We start from the raw sequence: 20,537 nt of genomic DNA, 5'->3' as shown, positions 1-20,537 counted from the left end.
CATTAACTGGTCTCTGTTCATACTTTCCTTTTTTTTCCTTAAATCATATTTGACATATGTGTATTTCAAAAGGTTCAACAACCCCTCAATTTTGTATCTGTATTAAATTCAGGCAACAGATTATGAAAACTAAAAATGCGATATTACTAATTAATCCAAACACTTACATTAACCAATGTGCAACTTTTTCCACCTTAGACAAAATCAAATACATTTCATATAATCCGAACGGTATGGAAAATGTATTGATTTTTAATAAGATCTGTAAGAGCATACAGTGTAAAACTGCACAAGGAAACTGTGCAAAATAGTATACAAGAGATACAATGTGCAATACATTCTAAAAGATTAAGTGCAATTAGGAATTTCTGGAATACATCACTGTTTTTACAGCACCCTAATTTGAACTGGAAGTGCTGTGCAGAACATTTTGAAACAGAATACCTGCACACTCTGCATGTCATAAGTGCACTTTAGTAAAATTACACTTGGAAACGAAACAGATCATTACCGCATTTTTGTACCAGCTGATGCAATATCGCCACCTAGTGTAAACCGATATGAACTGCAACAAAGTGCACGATATGGATAAAGCTAAAATTTCACTTTACTTTCGAAAGCTATTACAGGTTCACTTGAAAAACAAATCCCTTTGCTTCAGATCAAAATAAATGTATTTTCTTGCAGTACATTAACTATATGAATTAACTGGCGCATTTTCTGGCTTATGTTGAAATTCCATTATAAATCCAAGTCTGTCAGAGACATTTGGTGCACAAGTTTATCAATAGAATAACGTTCAGCATCCATCTGAAAAAAAAAAAAAAAAAATATATATATATATATATATATATATATATATATATATATATATATATATATATATATAATAATAATAATTGTTAGACATCTGTTTCAAACTGCAGTATTGACAAAAATAATTAATAACATTTATATATGTTACTGTACTTAAGTAGATTTTTCTGATATCAGTACTATTTTTTTTTTTCGGACTTGTTACTTTCACTCATTACATTAAAATATTAGCGACGATTTGTTCATTTTTAACGAATCTTTATTGTAATTTAACAGTGATTAAATATATCTACCTACCTGCTGTACCTACTGTACTTACTGTACCTACCTACCTCTCAATCTACCTACCTACTGTACCTACCTACCTCTCAATCTACCTACCTGCTGTACCTACCTACCTCTCAATCTACCTACCTACTGTACCTACTGTACCTACCTACCTCTCAATCTACCTACCTGCTGTACCTACCTACCTCTCAATCTACCTACCTACTGTACCTACTGTACCTACCTACCTCAATCTACCTACCTACTGTACCTACTGTACCTACCTACCTCAATCTACCTACCTACTGTACCTACCTACCTCAATCTACCTACCTACTGTACCTACCTACCTCAATCTACCTACCTACTGTACCTACTGTACCTACCTACCTCTCAATCTACCTACCTGCTGTACCTACCTACCTCTCAATCTACCTACCTGCTGTACCTACCTACCTCTCAATCTACCTACCTACTGTACCTACTGTACCTACCTACCTCTCAATCTACCTACCTGCTGTACCTACCTACCTCTCAATCTACCTACCTGCTGTACCTACCTACCTCTCAATCTACCTACCTGCTGTACCTACCTACCTCTCAATCTACCTACCTACTGTACCTACTGTACCTACCTACCTCAATCTACCTACCTACTGTACCTACTGTACCTACCTACCTCAATCTACCTACCTACTGTACCTACTGTACCTACCTACCTCAATCTACCTACCTACTGTACCTACTGTACCTACCTACCTCAATCTACCTACCTACTGTACCTAATGTACCTACCTACCTCAATCTACCTACCTACTGTACCTACTGTACCTACCTACCTCTCAATCTACCTACCTACTGTACCTACCTACCTCTCAATCTACCTACCTACTGTACCTACTGTACCTACCTACCTCTCAATCTACCTACCTACTGTACCTACTGTACCTACCTACCTCTCAATCTACCTACCTACTGTACCTACTGTACCTACCTACCTCAATCTACCTACCTACTGTACCTACTGTACCTACCTACCTCAATCTACCTACCTACTGTACCTACCTACCTCAATCTACCTACCTACTGTACCTAATGTACCTACCTACCTCTCAATCTACCTACCTACTGTACCTACCTACCTCTCAATCTACCTACCTAATGTACCTACCTACCTCAATCTACCTACCTACTGTACCTACTGTACCTACCTACCTCTCAATCTACCTACCTGCTGTACCTACCTACCTCTCAATCTACCTACCTAATGTACCTACCTACCTCAATCTACCTACCTACTGTACCTACTGTACCTACCTACCTCTCAATCTACCTACCTACTGTACCTACCTACCTCTCAATCTACCTACCTACTGTACCTACTGTACCTACTTACCTTTCAATCTACCTACCTACTGTACCTACCTACCTCTCAATCTACCTACTTACCTACCTACTTCAAAATATTTGTACCTACCTACCTACCTATCTACCTACCTACCTACCTACCTACCTACCTACCTCTGTCTTTTTCACACAATAAACGTTTTTTATTTAAATGCTGAATTAGCCTTGCTAATAGCTATATTAAAGCATTAGTTGTAAAGTTGAGCTTGTAGTGCTGTAATTGACCACAAGATGGCACCAGAACCACGTCACAGCATTTAGCATGGTCTAAATACGACTGCTGGGTCTCCTGACTAAGATATTTAAACCGTAGAGGGTTATTAAGATTAGATGAGCAGAACATTATACTGACACACACACACACACACACACACACACACACACACACACACACACACACACACACACACACACAATATGTCACGTAGTATTTCCTTTTTTGTACATTATACACTGATTCATTTCAGTCAACTTAATTAGTAATTAAGGTTTGTGCACAATTCATACATAGTTCTTACATCTTACAAAATCTGAAGGTCATTAGTTTGATGAAATAATGCGTAATCATGGTCAGAGCCATGGGGAAATGTGTATGATCCTATCCTGGTGAGCTGCCCACCTTGGATGGATGCACACACACACACACACACACACACACACACACACACACACACACACACACACACACACACACACACACACACACACACACACACTCACTCACCTACAATGGGGACAATTTAGTGGAGCTTTCATGGAAGGACCTGGAGACACACACTGGAGACACGTGAGACACGTCTGCACACACATCGAAAACAGTGTTGAGATGCCCTCTTTGAACAAAATGATTTTGTCAGACAAATAATATCACCAGTGTTTTGATATTGGACTGCTGTGTTAAATAAGATCAGGGTGCAATCCAGATGTGAGGGTACGAGTCCAGCAGGTTGTCACATATGCTCAAGTAGAGGCGTTTAGTACAACAGAACAAAGGCGAGAATGGTATACCCTGTAGAGTCAAGATATTAATATTGACTGACCGATATTAAACAGAGTTTAGTTTAATTTTGCTCCATCAGCAAAAATAGTTCCCCCCCCCAAAAAAAGAAAGTAAATGTAGCAATGCAGGTTTTGATGTAATAAAGTATAGATAGAATTTACAATTTATGTGGCACAAACAGAATTACCACCAACTATCCAACTAGCGATATTAGCGATAATAATAACTAACTAGCATACGGTTCTGTCAGACACAGCAGCCTTACTGAGACCGCTTATGTTGGTTTACAGGAAATGAGTTTCTCTATAACGGCGATCTATAGATAATAGCACAGATTTTGAATTCAGAAGTAATGCTACAGTTTTTCTTTCATCTATACCCTTTTCACAACAGCCACGGCCTGTTACAGAAAGCTCTATTCCTGACAAAAACAGAAAAAAATGGAGGCAAAAAATTTTTCAGAGTTTGGCTATTATTATCATGTTTTTTCCCCCTGTATTAAATAGGTTGTACAAGGCAGAGCTGTTTGACACAAAGGAGGAATCAGCAGAGCTGAACATGTGATAAGAGCCTGGGCCTTCTCATTGTAACCGTCCCCGAGTTACACCAAAACCTGGTCCTCTGAAGCAGCTTCAGTCGCATCGATCAAGATGAATTCAGTTCTCCAGAAACCTTTTTAACAGGTTGAAATGTAGATATTATAGCGGGAAATTAATAAATAAATGTTAGGTCCAATGAATCTTTAAATACTTCAAAAAACTCATGAATGGACGAGTTATTACTCATTGATTGTACGCTAATATAAAACCTGGCGCAGATATCAGCAGGACGTCAGGATTTTTAAAACCCTGATTGATACCGAATCCCGAGTCCACATGATTTCCACAGACAGCGTTATATAAGGCATTACATAAGGCTGAGAAACAGCCACATGGCCTGAGCAGATAAACAAGGCTTCAAAGACAAAGCTAACACATGCCGCTTTTCCACAGGAAAAAAAGGAAACTTTATTAATACTTTTTAATGTATGTCAACAGCATTTTTTTTTTTTTTTTGACAAAATATATACATTAAGCAACCTTTTGTTAGGTCCCAAAATAAAAATCCCAAGTACCTCTTCCTATACAAAACTAGTATATTGTTTATGCATTGTACATTCACATTTCCTGCTTCTCCAAATAATCCAGATTTTTTTTTTATTTATTTTTTTTTATTACATATCGGTCAAAATTGTACTGTTTCAAACAAGTAAAGGCAACAGCATTAGCAGAGATCTGTCATAATTTGACCAGAAATGGACACAGAGCATGATGCAGATACAACCCCCACAGTTTTCTTATGTACATAAAGTCTCATGATTACCTGGAACTCCCCTCTCAATCAGAGCAAAAAAAAAAAACAAACAAAAAAAAAAAAAAACTGTGGCTCGTGTAATAAAAAAAATAAAAATAAAATAGAGACAACGTTGTATAAACACATGAATTACACGATGTAATTACAGTACCCAGTCTACTAGCACAAATGATAATGAATTACATACTCAAAATCTTTCAATAATAAAAAAAAAAGTATAATCTGCGATTACATTACTCCCTTATTTACTGTACATAATCGACCCAGGCCGAGGCTGATCGGCTCGCCGACGTGAGTATGGGGAAACTGGTGACTTAACTTAGCGATGGGAAACGATGAGGCTGTCGCTGTTGTCTCATTTTGAGAAAAGCTCTGGTCGACTAAAGCAGACCGTTATTTGGTAGGATTCTAGGCTAAAAAAGAGTCTTTATTTAAAGCAGCCGGAGAGTCCAGACAGTGTGAAGCCTTGCTCGGCAGCACTGAGAAACGTCCGAAGAAAAGGAAAAAGGCAGCATCTACAAGGGTTTCGCTAGCCAACCTTTTTGTTTCTGGTTTACATTCAGAACTTAAAAGATCTGTGCAAAGGGCAGAGTCCTTATGGTTTATCTGTTAGGGGCAGTCTGCACGTCACATTCTGGATTTAGGTTGTGTTTGTTTGTTTATTGAAACATTCAGCATGAGCGCAGAGAGCAGACGTCCCCGCTGAGCAATCCTTCCTGATACTAGACAACTCGGTGTCATTGATCATCTTCACAGTGACTCTTAAGTGCTACACCCCATTCCTCGTCTCCAATCCGCACCCTCAAACGTGGCCAGCGTGCACCCGATTACACACAACTCGGACACATTCTCCCGTCGTCTACCTCTCTTGTGGAGGGAGGTGGTCACTGGGCTGGTGTGCGTGTGTGATTTTTTTTAATATTTATTTATTATATTTTTAAATAGCACTGGGGAAGGGCGGGGCAGCGCAGGGGAGCAGAGCAGGAGCCGGCACGATTATGATCTTCATCAGCGTATCCTCCTCTCTTGGCATTTCGAGGATGGATGTTGGGGGGATGAAGGGGGACTCCGTGTGGTTATCAGTCTTTGGTTTCCAGATTTAAGGGGGGCACATGTTTTAGGGCCTGGTGCAGAACTGTAGAGTCTGTATGAGCGTGAGAAGTGGTGGGGGACGCTACTCTGGGGGACAAGACAAGCGACATGGGGAGTTTCTCCGGAGACAAGCACGGCGTGGAACCGCCGATGCCGGGGTACAGCATGGGCATGCCCCCTGGGTACCAGCATTTCTCCAACACTGGGAGGTAGGCAGCAGCGGCAGCTGACACTGGAGGAAGAAGGTAGAAGGGCATGCAGAGAGGCGGCTGGTGGGCAGAGAAGCCCGTGTACCCGCTGCGACCCAACAGAGACTCGTCCTCGGAGGAGTCTGACCTTTGCCGTTTGGCCTGCGGCTCATCCCATTCCTCCTTGATGCCGTATTTCAGTTCAGTGCCCTCTTTGATGTAGTAGCTCGCTCGCTGGCCAGCGGAGTCACGCTTGTCTTTGTCCAACTCGCCGCCGTAGCCGCTGTCCGTGTCCGTGTCGCTGCCACTCTGCTCGCTGCTATGTGGGTATGTCCTCTGAATCACAGGGACGCAGTTTTTGGTGTGTCCTTCTGGCTTTCTAACCGGCGCCACCATGGGCTTCTCGCGGACCGTGTGGCCTTTGTAGGCAGGGGAAGGAGAGTCGGATCGCGGGCTGATCGGCCGCTGCGGCAGCTCCGACGCCACCTTGTGCAGATGGTTAATGATGTGCGTAGGAGTCAGGTCACGTGCGTTCTCTTGACTCGCCATGTACTGCAGAACCTCCTTGGCACACAAATGGAAACCGGATCGGAACATCTCCTCGCTCTTCTCCAAGCTCCCGTTGGTGTGATCACCTGCAGCGACACACACACACACACAGAGGTACATTACATAAGAGTACAATCTCATCTCATAGTTCGTTACTCTCAGCCGGTTGCGTAATAAATAGGCTGACGGTGCATGACAGAGGTTGTGAGAATGGATCGTGTTATTAGCAAACTTTCATTTATTTGTTTGTTTAAAATATGAGGGAGAAGTTGTGGGTGCCGAAGCATGTTTACATGGCGTTTCTGCTCATCGAGCTCTCATTGAACTCACCGATCTGCATTCTATTCTGCAGAGATATGATTTGCTGCTGCTGCTGTTCCAGCAGGCTGTTCAGGGCTTTCACGTGCTTCAGCGTCAGCTCCAGCACCACGGCCTTTTCCAAATGGCCCAGGGTCTATAAAAGGAGGAATCACTCGATAAGCCTGTTTGTCTTTCTTATGTAACCCTTTGCCTCAGCCGAGGGCAAACCCGAAGACTCAACGGACATGCAAACGCGGCGTTTGAAACGACAAAAAAAACAACACACTTCAGAATTTTCACTTTGTAGTATATTTACAGTTTCGGCATTTTATCTTGCAGAAGCTCTCGTCATTTCTGAGCGAGTAAAAACGAGTCTGCTCGGTTGCTCACACGCTCCTCTTTAAAGGTTTAGAGGGTGCACCAGGTCACGGTAACATACGTGAAGGTTATGTACAAATCTTCATTTTTATTTAGAACAACTCAATATTTTTAGAAACTCAGATGATCAGAATTCTGCTTACAAACCGGATCACTTTCCCCTACAGTCCGTGTGTCGGATTAAACGTATTATGGATTTAATAAATGCATTATAATAAACGTATTATGGATTTAATAATGCATTAGGAATATTTTCCAGATAACCAGGTGATTGAGTTCGAGACGCAACACTGCAGGTGGCGCTCCAGCTAGACATTTGAATCCCTTCCTCCACTCCCATGAACACTTACGGAGAGTTTCAGGTGCTCCGGGAGCAGGTCCTTCAGCTGGGCGATGCACTCGTTGATTCTGTCTCGTCTCTTCTTCTCGATCAGACGATGCGGCAGCTTGTACGTGTCCTACATGGAAAAACAGAGAGAGAGAGAGAGAGAGAGAGAGAGAGAGAGAGATGTTCAAGCTCTAAACTTTGCGCGTCTCTGGTGCAGGCTTTCTATCTTCAGCTTCAGGCAACGCGCACAGGGTTGAAAAGCACAGGTTTCTAATGGAAATGTGTGAAGTGTGTGATGGATCAGTGGTACCTTGCTGTCCTCGCCTCGTTTCACACCTCTTCGGGATTTGTAGACGTACATGGGGAAATCCATGCTGCATTAAATGACAGAAGGGAAGAAGCGTCAATAAGAGACAAGGAAGGACAAATGATCAGCCTGAGAAACATCCTAAAACTTTTTTTTTTTTTTTCTGCAGACGCACTGAATGAGCTGTTACGCCTCTTCTGCAACTCGGGTTTCCACCGGGGCATTAGCGCTACGCCGGAACGGCACGGGCATTTATTTATAGTAAATATCTAGCACAAGCTTTTGAGATGATAAAAATGGCTCTTACCCTGAAATGGCAGCCATGTCCATCGGGTTCTGTTTGGCCAAACATGGAGGAGGCTGTGCGCTCGTAATCCGCTCCATCGTCTCCAAGTGGACAAATAACGCGTTAAAGATCTCGAGTCTCCTGCAATTATACTTTCAGCTCAATAAATGTGTATCTGTACACGCACACGCACAAAGGAGTTCCTGTTGTTGTTTTTGATAATATATAAATATCCTCAGAAGAACATTGTCCCACGGTGAAAAACAAAGTTGAACTTCTCCGCTGGTGAATTTTTTCCCGTCTGTACTTTATTCTAAAAGCAGTAAATACAGAGCGCGCGCGCGGACACGTGTGTGTGTGTGTGTGTGTGTGTGTGTGTGTAGGACAGAGATGTTGCTGGTGAATTGGCGAGCCAAGGCGCAATAGTTCAGACGCTCGTCGGTTAAGTGTGTGTCTGTGTGTGTGAGCGGTGGGTGGACTAGACTACGTGTTAAACGAAAAAAAAAAAAAAAAAAAAACACCCTGTGACTGCAGACACGTCTCCCCTCCCTGCTCCGTCACATGAGCCTCACGTGTCGGACGGCGCTTTCAGCAGCTCCAGTCTGTTAGAGATAAATCTTCCCTCTCCCTCTCCCTCCTCCCTCTCCCTCTCTCCCTGTGTCTCACACTCCCTCCCTCCCTCCGTGTCCCGTGTACAACCACGCGCTTCTCGAGACTCCAACAGGCTGATGGGCGATGTGGAAAGCCAACAGAGACAAAACAAGGTAGCGGTTTAATTGTTAGGAAAAAGAAACTTACCTGCACAGGAGCAAAAAAAAAATTAAATAAATAAAAAAATAAATGTAAAAAAATAAAGACAGTTACTTAATGGTTTAAATTATTAATAGAATTTTTTTTCCATCTGATCTTTTTTTTTTTTTTTTTTACGTTTTGCTTCTCGAAGATAAATATGAAAACCAGGTATTAGAACATATTATTAAATTAATACAGACACAAGGAACGGATTTAATAATACTAATCATAATTTTGCACAAAAAAAAGAGAGCATTTAAACCGGTTTTCTTAGAATTATTTAGTATAAAAATAAATGCATTTTATTTCTCTCTCTCTCTCTCTCTCTCTCTCTCTCTCTCTCTCTCTCTCTCTCTATATATATATATATATATATATATATATATATATATATATATATATATTTATATATGCACACACAAACACAGCTAGTTTGTTGCATATAAATACAAGGCATTACACATATATAGGAACAATATATATATATGTATGTATATGTAGTATATTTACAACTGTACCTAACTTCCTACAAAACAAGAAACTAGAGCAGAATGTGGACTTACCTGCCAGCTAACATACAAGTTCGATGTGGAGTTAACACTCGCTCTGAAAGTGTTTTAGAACGTTCTTGTCATTAGGTCAGGGCGTTTGAGCTTCATGGTAAAGGAGGGGGTTCTTGGTCACTACAGGTTGGTAATTTCCTGTTGAAGGACAGCTCTGTATTAAAGAGTTAAAGTTGAGGTTGAGTAGACCTGCTCGAGCGGGGAAATCACCACAGAGGGTGAGTTTAGTAATTAATGAGATGCAAGTCATGTACTAAACATGTATATTTAAGGTGCCAAGTTCTAGACGTCAACAAAAATGCATAATTAGCAACATGACATTTATCTAATTTTGAAACTAATTTGCTTATCATTGAAGCCACACACACACACACACACACACACACACACACACACACACACACACACACACACACAGGTTTAATGTGGGGTTGTGTTTTCTGTATGCACACAACTTTCTTCCTCACTGTAGTAGTTGATCACCAGCACATGCACCTGTCTCAGCTGCACTTTTACTCTTCCACTAAAAGAGAAATCTATTCTCTTGAAGTGGTTTTTTTTTTTTGTATTTATTCTCATGAAGCATGCAGCATGTGTGGAAAGTTCTCGTACTGCTTTCATGTCACCGAGATGATGCAGCAGCTTCAGTTTTCCTTTTTTACGCAGACAAAGAAAAGAAAAGCCAATGTTCGGTTCTTATTAACGGGTCCTACAAATTCCCCACAGTTTGGAACATCTTACGTGATTTTTTTTAACGACATCAAGCACTGTGGTAGTAACGCACAAAGTTAGCAAATTCTGTGTCATAAAAGTTTTGATGACAAAGTGTGAAATATAAACCTTTTGTTTCTCATGACATTTATGCCGTCTGTAATCATCTGCGGCAACAAACTGAATATACGCCAATGAAAGTATCAATAGTTTGTTTTAACTAAAAATTTTGAAATGCAGATTCTATTAAAAATTGCAAGTAATAAATTGATAGAATCACACAATCAGATTTTTGATTGCTGTGAGAACCCACACAGCATTTGCTTTGTTTGCTCACGTTTTCTGGATTTTCAGAATGCAGACTCTTTAGAGTTAATAAGCCTGCAACGTTCCCAGCTATTTCAGTGAAATGCCTTTAGCAAGGCCCAAATTTATAGTAATTATGTTTTATTTTTTGCCCAGAGGATCTTCGCAGACTTTAAATCGGCGTTTCGTGATGGCTTAATAACCTCTTTAAGAGAGCCTGGTTCTTATTTAGCCTGAATTTCTTCTTTTTCCATGTTTCACAGACAAATATAATCACCTTAGTATGGTCGGATACCAGATAAAAAAATATATATGAAGATTTAAAATAAAAATCCCCGCCTATAACCTTTTTCTTGAGAAAAGTTTGTTCAAGGTGTGAACCAAGGAATTTTGGTGGTCAGGTCACAGTCTAACATGTCTCTTAAGTGAATCACATTTAAAACAGTGTGGTTGCAAAGAGTTTCTTTGTTGTTGTTTTTTGCACCAACTCCATTTCTGTGAAACAAGAAACACCACCACAGAGTAGCAAAAAAAATTAAAACAACAACTTATAAACACAAGCAAACCAGAGCACTTTTCTCAGAAAGGGTCACTGTTAAAACAAAGCTTATAAAGATGATTTCAGTTCGTTTGGTAGATTAATGACATCAGCACACACAGAAAAGCTGAATTAATGCTGCTTCTTGAAGTAACAGTGCCTTATCAACCTGACACCTTCTGTGTTTGCTCTAATCAGAACAACATCAAAGGTCACAGCATCAGCACCTGGAGACGACCCGATTCTCAGTCTGCATCACAGAAGGGAAATTCAGAATTCAGGGGCAGAGTGGTGACGATGAGCAGTCAAACACACCCTGTGTGATCGCTGTGATGGGTGCGATTATTTCTAATGTTCCTCACAAACGCACTCGGGTGAACAGAACCTCCATGAAGTGTCCCTCTTAAAATAATAATCTCATTCCAATTAAAATAATACATTCAGATTACACTCCTGCTATTATTATTGTTGTTAAGTACATTGTTGTTTCACCCATGAAAGTTCATCAGGTCATGTAACTAAACTTTCTACAAAAATCATCAGCAAGCTTCCGTTTCTTCTCACATTCACGTCCTCATCGACTCCCACTATTGTTAATCTCCTCAAATCTGCCAATCTGCAGATCATTGTTTTCTTATCCTCTGTAGAGCTTGTGCGGTGCTCTCCCTGAACAACAAGAAAAAACATATTTTATATGCTCTGTGATTTGAGAGGTCATTTAAAGTGCATTTCTCTTCCACTGAAGGGCGGCAGAATTAATCCATCTCGATGCACAGTGACTAAACACACAACAGACATGACCTTCTTAACCTTTCTGTTTAATCAGATCGTGTTGTTCGAGTACGGGTGAGAAGAAAAAGTATTTACAAAATGATAGGAATATTTGATGTAGAATATTGATTGACCAGCACAAGCACTTGGGTGAATATTCAGCAAGTTTTAATTCGTCTGGCTGGTGATGAACAGTGGTGTTTTATTTATTTAGCAATAAGTTATAGTCATTTTTTTGTTTTTATTTTACGTGAATTTTTTCCGCAGGAAAAAAAAATAAAAAAAATCACGCCAATATTATAAACACACAATATATACTGATAGGATGCAGCAAAAAAAAACCCAGTTTATTTCAAGGTGAAGTAAAGGATTTATTAAATATTGCTAAATTAATTTACAATCTTGACATGTGAAATTAGAATTATTTCATATAACCTTCTTTAACAGTGCTATTAAATTCTATTATGCCTCTAAGACAAAAAAAAAAAGATTCCTATACAAAAGCAAAGACACATTTTACAGAAAACTGGAAATAAAGAAATAGCAAGACACGGTAGTGCAAGTATTGTTTTGAGCACGTACTCTCTCCTGTAAAGATTATTACGTTGCACTTTGTTTACAAAAGAACTTGCTTGGTCGATGAGGAAGGTGATTCTCTCGTTCTTTCGCAGGCCTCTACGAGGCTCTCGAGGCAGAATTTGCAAACAACACCCCCCCCCCCCCCCCAGCTCTCACTCGGAGGCTCTCGTGATCCAAATGATGCGAGTCATAATATTTAAAAATGCTCTAGATACTAAAGCTGCTTAGAATTAAAACACAGAAACAAAAGCTTACCGGTTTAAACAGATTAAATGCTAATCTTATCTTTTAACCACCTCAGAAAGCTAATTTTTTTTTCCTGAACAGGCAAAAAACAAAAACAAACAAAAAATTATTATGCATCTGTCTATGGAAAAGTGTGCGCCATGGCGTGGTCAGTCCCTTTTTTCACGTCAATTTGTTACATTTTTGATATAAATAAAATAATAAATAAGAAAAGAAAAAAAGGCCAATATATGCAACCTGATTGCTATTAGAGTTCCTGCCTTGTTGACTCTATAAACTCTGATACTACGAGTCTACAGCGTTCCAGTACAAGCATGAAGCGGAGAACGAAAAAGGGCGAGATGGACATGAGAGATGATCATCATCTCTTTAAGACACATTTTACAGCTCAACAAGTTTGCATATTAAAGTAGTAATATTGCACAAAATACAAAAATAAGACATAAAATACTGCTTGCTATACTGGTCAGGAAATACAAAAAAAAAAGAAAAAAAAAAGACACTTTTAACACGTCTCCAAGCAGCATCTATAACTAGTCATACTGTCCAGTGTAGCCCCAAATTCAAGTGTCCTGATAAAGGAACTGAGGGGCACAAAATTTTATGTTTATACGTTTTATTAATTTTTTTCTCCTCATTTAGATTAGTCGAGTGTGTGCAAGTCTGAGAGTTTTGCAGGTCTACTTCTAAGGGCAGATGTGTAGCGTTGCAGTTCATGGCCTTTGCTGAAACTGATCCTCACACACACACACACAAACATACAGGAAACTCAGGCAGGCTGCTGAGGGTTCACATTCATATGTTGGGGATGTCCGAGGAGTCCAATCCTCTGCTTCTGCTTACGCTGTTCAGTCATCTGTCAGGACACACACACACACACACACACACACACACACACACACACACACACACACACACACACACACACACACAGGGATTTAATCTTTAGCTGCCCCTACAACAGAAGTCACCCCCCCCCCCCAAACCACCCCCATACACCAGGCACTTCCTGCATGAATGCATCTGTTAAATCTGTTCCTGTTTCCGCTCTCTATAGTCCAGAGAGTGTGTGCCGTTGTGCGAGTGACTGTGCTGCAACTATGATCACGCACTCCGCAATCTCATGCAATAGGCCCACACTCACAAACACATGAACATGAGCTCACGCACGCATTGACATATCCTTTTTGTCATCTGTAAAATCCCCATTTCTGATGCAGCTCCGTTATTAAAAACAGTTCAAATCCTAAGTCATGCTTACGCTCACTTATCCTGCACCTACAGAATTCGTCACGCGATTACCCAGAGATGTTATTAACGTATGAGTTCACGAGTATCACGCCATAACAGATCGGAGGGAACGGAGTTCGCTGTGTTTACTTAAACAGAACAAAATGTTAAACATGAATACATTTGATACTGATGTGACACACGGCTACATGGTGACTCAAGCCAGAACAGTGTAAAGGTCTAATCAGGGTTTTAGTCTTCTCTGAATATCAGTCGCATTAATAATACAGTACAGTAATACTTCACCACGTGGTCCATTAAACGTCCCTCACAGAAAGGCTCCTGATCAGGACATCGTCTGGTTTTAAAATATCCCTCTTTATTTGATTAAAAGACATTTTAAAAAATACTGTGATGTAACTATCACTTTACAGTCAAGGTCTCTCAAATACAATCTAACTTCTTTATGATCTCTCCAGGTGAGAACATTCTCCATGGTCACCTAGACACCTGAACACACCCCTGAAAAACAGTTCCAGCTGGAAGGTTTAGAGACGAGTTACTTTTACTCATAAATAAGTCATTATTTAAACATGAATGTTTATTTGCTTTGAAGTTATTGTTTTGTGTGTGCATTTTTTTTTTATATATATATTTTTATTGAATCATAAAGTCACCAGGAATTTAATTCATTCAGTGTTCAAACAGATCAATTATGAATTCATGTATTATCTAATGAACGAAGAGTTTATTATTTTTATACTCAACAATCATTTTTGTTTGTTTTACATTTCATTTAATTTATATTTATTTTACCAGCATTACAGATGTATTATATAGTTATAGGTCATCAGTCTCCAAATAACCCTTGTAATGGTTCAGGTTTTAAAAAAATTCCAATATGTTTTAAAAGTAAATAATTTCTTAGCAAAAAAAACAACAACAACAACAACAACAATAATTCAGAGACAGAGACAGACATGTCAAAGTTTTTTTTTTTTTTTTGGGATTTTTACTTGACCTTCTTCTATTTCCTTCTGTCTGGGTGTCAAAAGAAGTTCTAGTTCCTCCTATGCACTTCTCATTTGACAGTCGTAATTACCAGCTACACGCAGACGCTTTTATATTGTTTTATGTACAATTCTACTGTATTTACAAGAAACTCTTTGACTTACGGTGCAGTGTAGTTGATCAAAAACCTCACACTCTTGACACTGCACCATCTCTAGTTTTTTTTAACGGTATTTAATCATCTCTGCCCGAGTTATTTATGTGTGGAAACAAACAGCACTGGTTCGGAGAACTTCGTCTGGAACACACACGAGTTGATTCAAAGTGAAACAACACTTGGCCTCGTGACGCAGGTGAAAGATCATCTTAGTACTGCATGGGATGGCTGATCACAGATGTGAGAGGGAGAGAAAGAAAGAAAGAAGGGGGGGGGGGGGCAGGGTTGACGCCGACTCCTTGCCCTTTGCTCTGATTAGGTTCAATTTATTTTTTCCCCCAAAATCAATCCTATCCATACAACAATCCTGGAAAAGGATGGAAAATGTTCCACAAGTTCATTACAGGCTACACTTTCTATTTGGACTGAATAGGAATTTGTCGGCTTTCATCGTGAACAGAAACCAGCTTTTTTTGTTCTGAGGTTTCACACATAAGGCCTTGCTGTCAATATCAAACGATTTAAATATGAGTTTTCAGAGAGCTCCTTCCTGTTCAGAAAATAAAAATACATAATATGCCAGAAACAGGTCCAATGTGTTATTATGGTGGTTATGTTTTTTTTAAAAACCCTGACCACATACCTGCTCTTTCAGTTCCGTAAGCTGACCGGACAGGTTGGAGACCAGTTTCATGGTGGACTCTAGTTTCTCCTGCAGGTTCCTGATCTCGTTCTGCTCGCCCTCCGCATCACTGCTCACCAGCGACATCGCCCGCATCCGAGGAAACCAGTCCAGGTTGTGCTCCTGTTACGACAGTCCTTATGTTTACATCTCTACTCGCAATTTCGAGAAGTTCACAATTGTGTAAATTGAACACAAACTGTGCAGTCAAAATTTATTTTATTTACAAAACAAACATTTTGTGAAACTCATAAATAAAGAGAAATAAGACAATTAGGATAAGCAGTGGGCAGTAAAAAGAGAAGGCGTTAGTGTGCGTGCAGACGTTTGGAGATGCTCTTGTTTTAACATTCAGTTGCCATCTCTTTCAGTTTCGCCTTTCATAGAAGGTGCGACTGAAGTAAACGTTTGAATGTTCTCGGTAATTTTACGACGTGCACGTGAGCAGGCAGCACAGACCTTTGTGTACTCAATTGTATCGACAAAAATTATTTTATTTTTTTCAGTGAAGCAGTATTTTTTTGAGGCACAACCATATTTAGTAAGGAATACCCAATTATTCTGACCATTAACACAACCAGCGTTCATTTAAACTCAAACGAAAAAAATGGAACGCTAAGCAAATTTGTGTCTCCGGGTTATTCTAATGAGAAAATGTAATTACAGTGTAGGAGAAGAGCCATGAAGAGTCACATGAGCTTTAGGATAAGTTTTCCTGAACACAGCCTGCAGTGTCTCCTTCACATGCCCACTGAAGGGCGGAAAAAGTTCCACTCCATCTCACAGAGGAATTACCCACCCTAATTCTATCAACTTAAACATCCAGGAAACGCAGTGCTGTGTTGCCTCTTCATGCCTAAACGCAACTGAGCGTGCATTCTTCTTGTGCGCGAGACGACTTGTGGGAAATCACCATCTCCTAAGACTAGTGGCCAAAACACCAGACAATGCAGCTTATTTATAGGATTCACGCATGATTTGGCAAGCACACTTCCTGTTGATCTCTCATCAGGGTTTTGGCTTTGCATAGCAAGTGTGTGTGTGTGTGTGTGTGTGTCTCTCTCTCTCTCTTTCTCTCTACACCAGTGTTTCTCCAAATGAGGAATTTTATCATGTAACTGAATTAAAGCTCACTTATATCCACTAATGAGCTTCAGTTACATGCAGGTGACTGAGAAAAACCTGTACAGAGGAGAAATCACTGCTTTCTGCCACAGGGGTATGAACACAGACATCACCCACATCAATCGTTTTTACTGTTCAAATTCACCTTACAGCGATACTGAAAAACAAGTCGCGTTCTACCAGAGCAACCAGGATGCCTTGACCAACAGCGAGTCTCCTGCTTCCTGTTACCATCCAGTGCTGTATACAGTAACAATTCCATATAAATCTAACATTCAACCATTCGCTCTTGAGATAAACAGAAGCTCAGACAGACCACAACAACTGAAACTATAACCGGTATTTAATGCATTAATGTTTAAAGTATGCACAGACATAAAGTATGCTGGAAGAGGGGTATGACGCTTTCGGACGAGATGGGACCGAAAGCGGGCACTCCACTGTCTGCCACGCCTCCTCGGAGTCTGGAAGCACTTTCCACCAGCTTCTGCCTCTCACGCGGGGGAGTGTGGAGTCAGCTCAGGCCGGACGTTTCCCTGGCCTGAGTTGGGCGTTTGGGGTATGTACCAGCAGGGCGCAAATGGAGGGCAGAAGTATAAGGAACGGGCGGTAAGAAACACCTGCAGCTAAGGCGACTAATCAGTGCGCTCTGTTTCAGTCCAGCGATGCCAATAAAGAGGAGAGAGAGACACCAGCCTGGGGAGGAAGAGCCATCAAGCATAGAGACGAGCCGAAGGGTCACCAAGCGGTGACTGAGTGCCATACGCCAGAGGAAGGCGAGCCAATGCACGAGTGGGCGCCGGCGGACGTCAAGCTGCAAAAGCGTCTCAAACCGCGTGTGTGGGTGAACCCCGGCATGAGTACTGGAAAGGAAAGCACCGTGGTGAAAACAAAAGTAAATAAAAGAAAGCTCTGCTTGGTAAACTATTGCCTGTCTCTCTTTCTTCCAGCGTGGAACCAGTGTGTTACAACGTATTTCTTGATTTTAAGACAAAATAAACCGAACTAAAACGACATAAGGTCACTTGTACTGTTCCTCAGCGTGTGGAATCTCAGCGCAGAGGGACGTGTGAGCTAGAGTAAGCCAGACATAAGTGTGAAAGAGAAATGCTGAGCAAACCAGGGAGAGAGTGAGAGGTAGAGATAACGAGAGATAAGACATAGAGAGAACGGGAGTTTAAGTGCATCTGAGAAGAAGAAAAAGAGAGAGGGAGAGAAAGATGGAATGAAGTGCAAAGATACTTATGCAAGGTCACAACACTGTTTTCTTTTTTCTTCTCTAAAATGCATCTCACTCACACACACACACACACACACACACACACACACACACACACACACACACACACACACACACACACACACACACACACACAGGAATTAAACTAAAATGTGTTCTAACCATAAATTTACCTAAAAAAACAACAAAATGAAATCACATGAGAGGCATGTGGGATGTGACCTCATTTAATAAAGAAGGGGAACCATTGTGTTAGTTATTGTTTTAGGAATAGCAGAAGTTCATCACCGAGTTCAAGTCCCTCATCACAATGTTCAACAAAACCGCCAGTGTACCATGTCAGTATTTTACAGTAAAAAATGTTTTGGTCTCAAAATCTCTGATGACAAGGATTTTAATGTGGCTCATAAAGAAGTGAAGTGGACGGAAGTTGTTTCCGCACCGCTTTAAGCCCTAACAGCGCAGGCCCTTCACATGTTACTTAGGATATTCTGCAGTATGCTTATTTTCTAATATCTAAAATAATTTCCGTCTTTCAATATCTGTTCTCCCTCTTTAAGTGAGCAGCTAGTGAGGATATTCAGACGCCCCAAAACAAATTCAGGATCACGTTAGCTGGAATGTGTGCTGGGATTAAGTAGTTTAATGTTATCAGTGCTAAGACAGTTTAGTCTGCTGAAGTCACGTTTTAAGTTCAGCTGTCTTGGACAGATGAATCCCGACTGGCCCTGATCTAGCTGGAAGTCCAAAAAACTGCCCATCTGTCCACGAGTCTCCACCTGCCCACCATTAGCTCATGTGGATAAGATCAGACAGAACATGCGGTAGAGAAGCAGATCAAGAAACGATTTTGGCTCCATGTCAATTCAGATGAAGGACACATTCACTGTTCCTGGTTGCTGGCTGTCATATGAGCGACTGGTGGGTGGGAATTGTTCCACATTAAATTCATGAGAAATTTGGGGAAAAACAGGGGAATAAAGAAAAAAGAACAGAACGGGGAATAAAATGATTTAATACACTTCACCTGTTCTACTAGTGACATGACAACAAAACAAAAAAAAATTAAAAACCAATTTCTGTTGTTGAACACTGTGTGTACTGCAAAAAGAGAAGCCTGAAAGAAGACCACTGCAAAAAAAAGAAAAATTGCAGAAATAATTGCATCTACAGTACTAATATTACTAAATATAATATATATATACACACACAATATTATATTTAGTATTAATATTATATTTATATATATATATATATATAATCATTATTTGGAAAAATATAAAATATAAATATATAAATGATTATTATGATTAATAATAATGATGATGATAAGAGAATATTGGCTAAAGGTGTATAGTATATTAATACATTTAAAAATAAAATAAAACGAAGAAAAAAATGAAAGATAAAATAAATGATCTAAAAGTGCCTAAAGAATAAGTGTGTGGCTGCCAGATGAAGTCCCCTTCTCTCAAAGTCAACACACACAGGGAAATCACGCTGCCAGTGATGCAGAGACGTTCACACTAATTCTGAGAGTAGAAGAGGTGTGTGTGTGTGTGTGTGTGTGTGTGTGTGTATATGTGTGTGTGTGCGTGCACAGGAAGTGAACACAAACACATTCACTCTCACGTAGGGGTGTTTGGTGTGTCTGGCTCGGTCCAGCTGTCATCTCGACCACATTAACTCATGTAATCATTCTTATTAGCTCTTTAACCTCGGGGCTTCAAACTAATCTTTTACACTCTCTTCACTCTTAATAATTAATCATTGCATCTAATGACAAGTGAATTCACAAGAATGAATCAGCAAGGATTTATTTCCCAGCCTCCTCTACAATAACAACGTCTGCTTAAATAGGTCAAATATCTCCCAAATGAAACTGTCAGCCATCGTGATTATATAGACCGACCCAACACTCTTGAAAAACTAGTCAATTAGTGTTAATGGAGTTATGTAATATTTAAACTAAATACTGCACACACTACATCAAACATGTTCTATAATTAGAAAATCTAAGTGAACTGAGAAAAGTTCAAGAAGGAAAGTTGTTGGAAAAATCATGCATAACTCATAATGAAGGGTCTAACATACACTATATGGACAAGATTGGTATGTGCTTCTTTTTTGAACATCCCAGTCCACATTTAGTCTGCATTTGCTGTTAAAATAACCTCCACACTCCTGGCAAGAGGTTCCATTAGATTTTGTGATGATGTGTGTGAGATTCATTCAGCTACAAGGGTGTTAGTAAAGTCAGGTACGGACTTGGGTAAGAAGGTGAAGAGGCCTGGGGTGCAGTCAGTGTTCACATT

The 20,537-nt window shown here is 40.2% G+C and overlaps 2 protein-coding genes across 42 annotated transcripts in view; both read right to left on the bottom strand.

Moving 5' to 3' along the window:
- Positions 1 to 4,678: 4,678 nt before the first annotated feature.
- bhlhe40 (basic helix-loop-helix family, member e40) lies at positions 4,679 to 8,884 on the bottom strand. The gene is made up of 5 exons (XM_083533478.1): positions 8,293 to 8,884; positions 7,989 to 8,052; positions 7,701 to 7,808; positions 7,003 to 7,126; positions 4,679 to 6,758 (listed from the first exon to the last, which is right to left on the bottom strand). The coding sequence occupies exons 1-5, from the start codon at positions 8,367 to 8,369 to the stop codon at positions 5,923 to 5,925; spliced, it is 1,209 nt and encodes a 402-aa protein (XP_083389604.1). The 5' UTR covers positions 8,370 to 8,884; the 3' UTR covers positions 4,679 to 5,922.
- Positions 8,885 to 9,664: 780 nt separating this feature from the next.
- Positions 9,665 to 20,537, bottom strand: part of itpr1b (inositol 1,4,5-trisphosphate receptor, type 1b) — a 122,479-nt gene continuing 111,606 nt past the window's right edge. For 29 of the 41 annotated variants that reach the window (XM_083533452.1, XM_083533441.1, XM_083533419.1 and 26 more), the window contains 2 exons: positions 15,819 to 15,980; positions 12,299 to 13,633 (listed from right to left, as the gene is read on the bottom strand). In XM_083533452.1, coding sequence (XP_083389578.1) covers positions 13,547 to 13,633; positions 15,819 to 15,980 — 249 coding nt within the window. In that variant the 3' untranslated portion in view covers positions 12,299 to 13,546. Of the gene's footprint in view, positions 10,046 to 12,298; positions 13,634 to 15,818; positions 15,981 to 20,537 lie in introns of those variants that run through there. The other 12 variants (XM_083533450.1, XM_083533451.1, XM_083533453.1 and 9 more) reach the window with 3 other exon arrangements.

Source organism: Silurus aristotelis (genome assembly GCF_946808225.1).
Source record: "Silurus aristotelis genome assembly, chromosome: 28".
In the NCBI taxonomy this organism is placed as follows: Eukaryota; Metazoa; Chordata; class Actinopteri; order Siluriformes; family Siluridae; genus Silurus; species Silurus aristotelis.
Note: the sequence above shows the minus strand (reverse complement) of the source record. Positions and strands in the feature narration are given on the sequence as shown.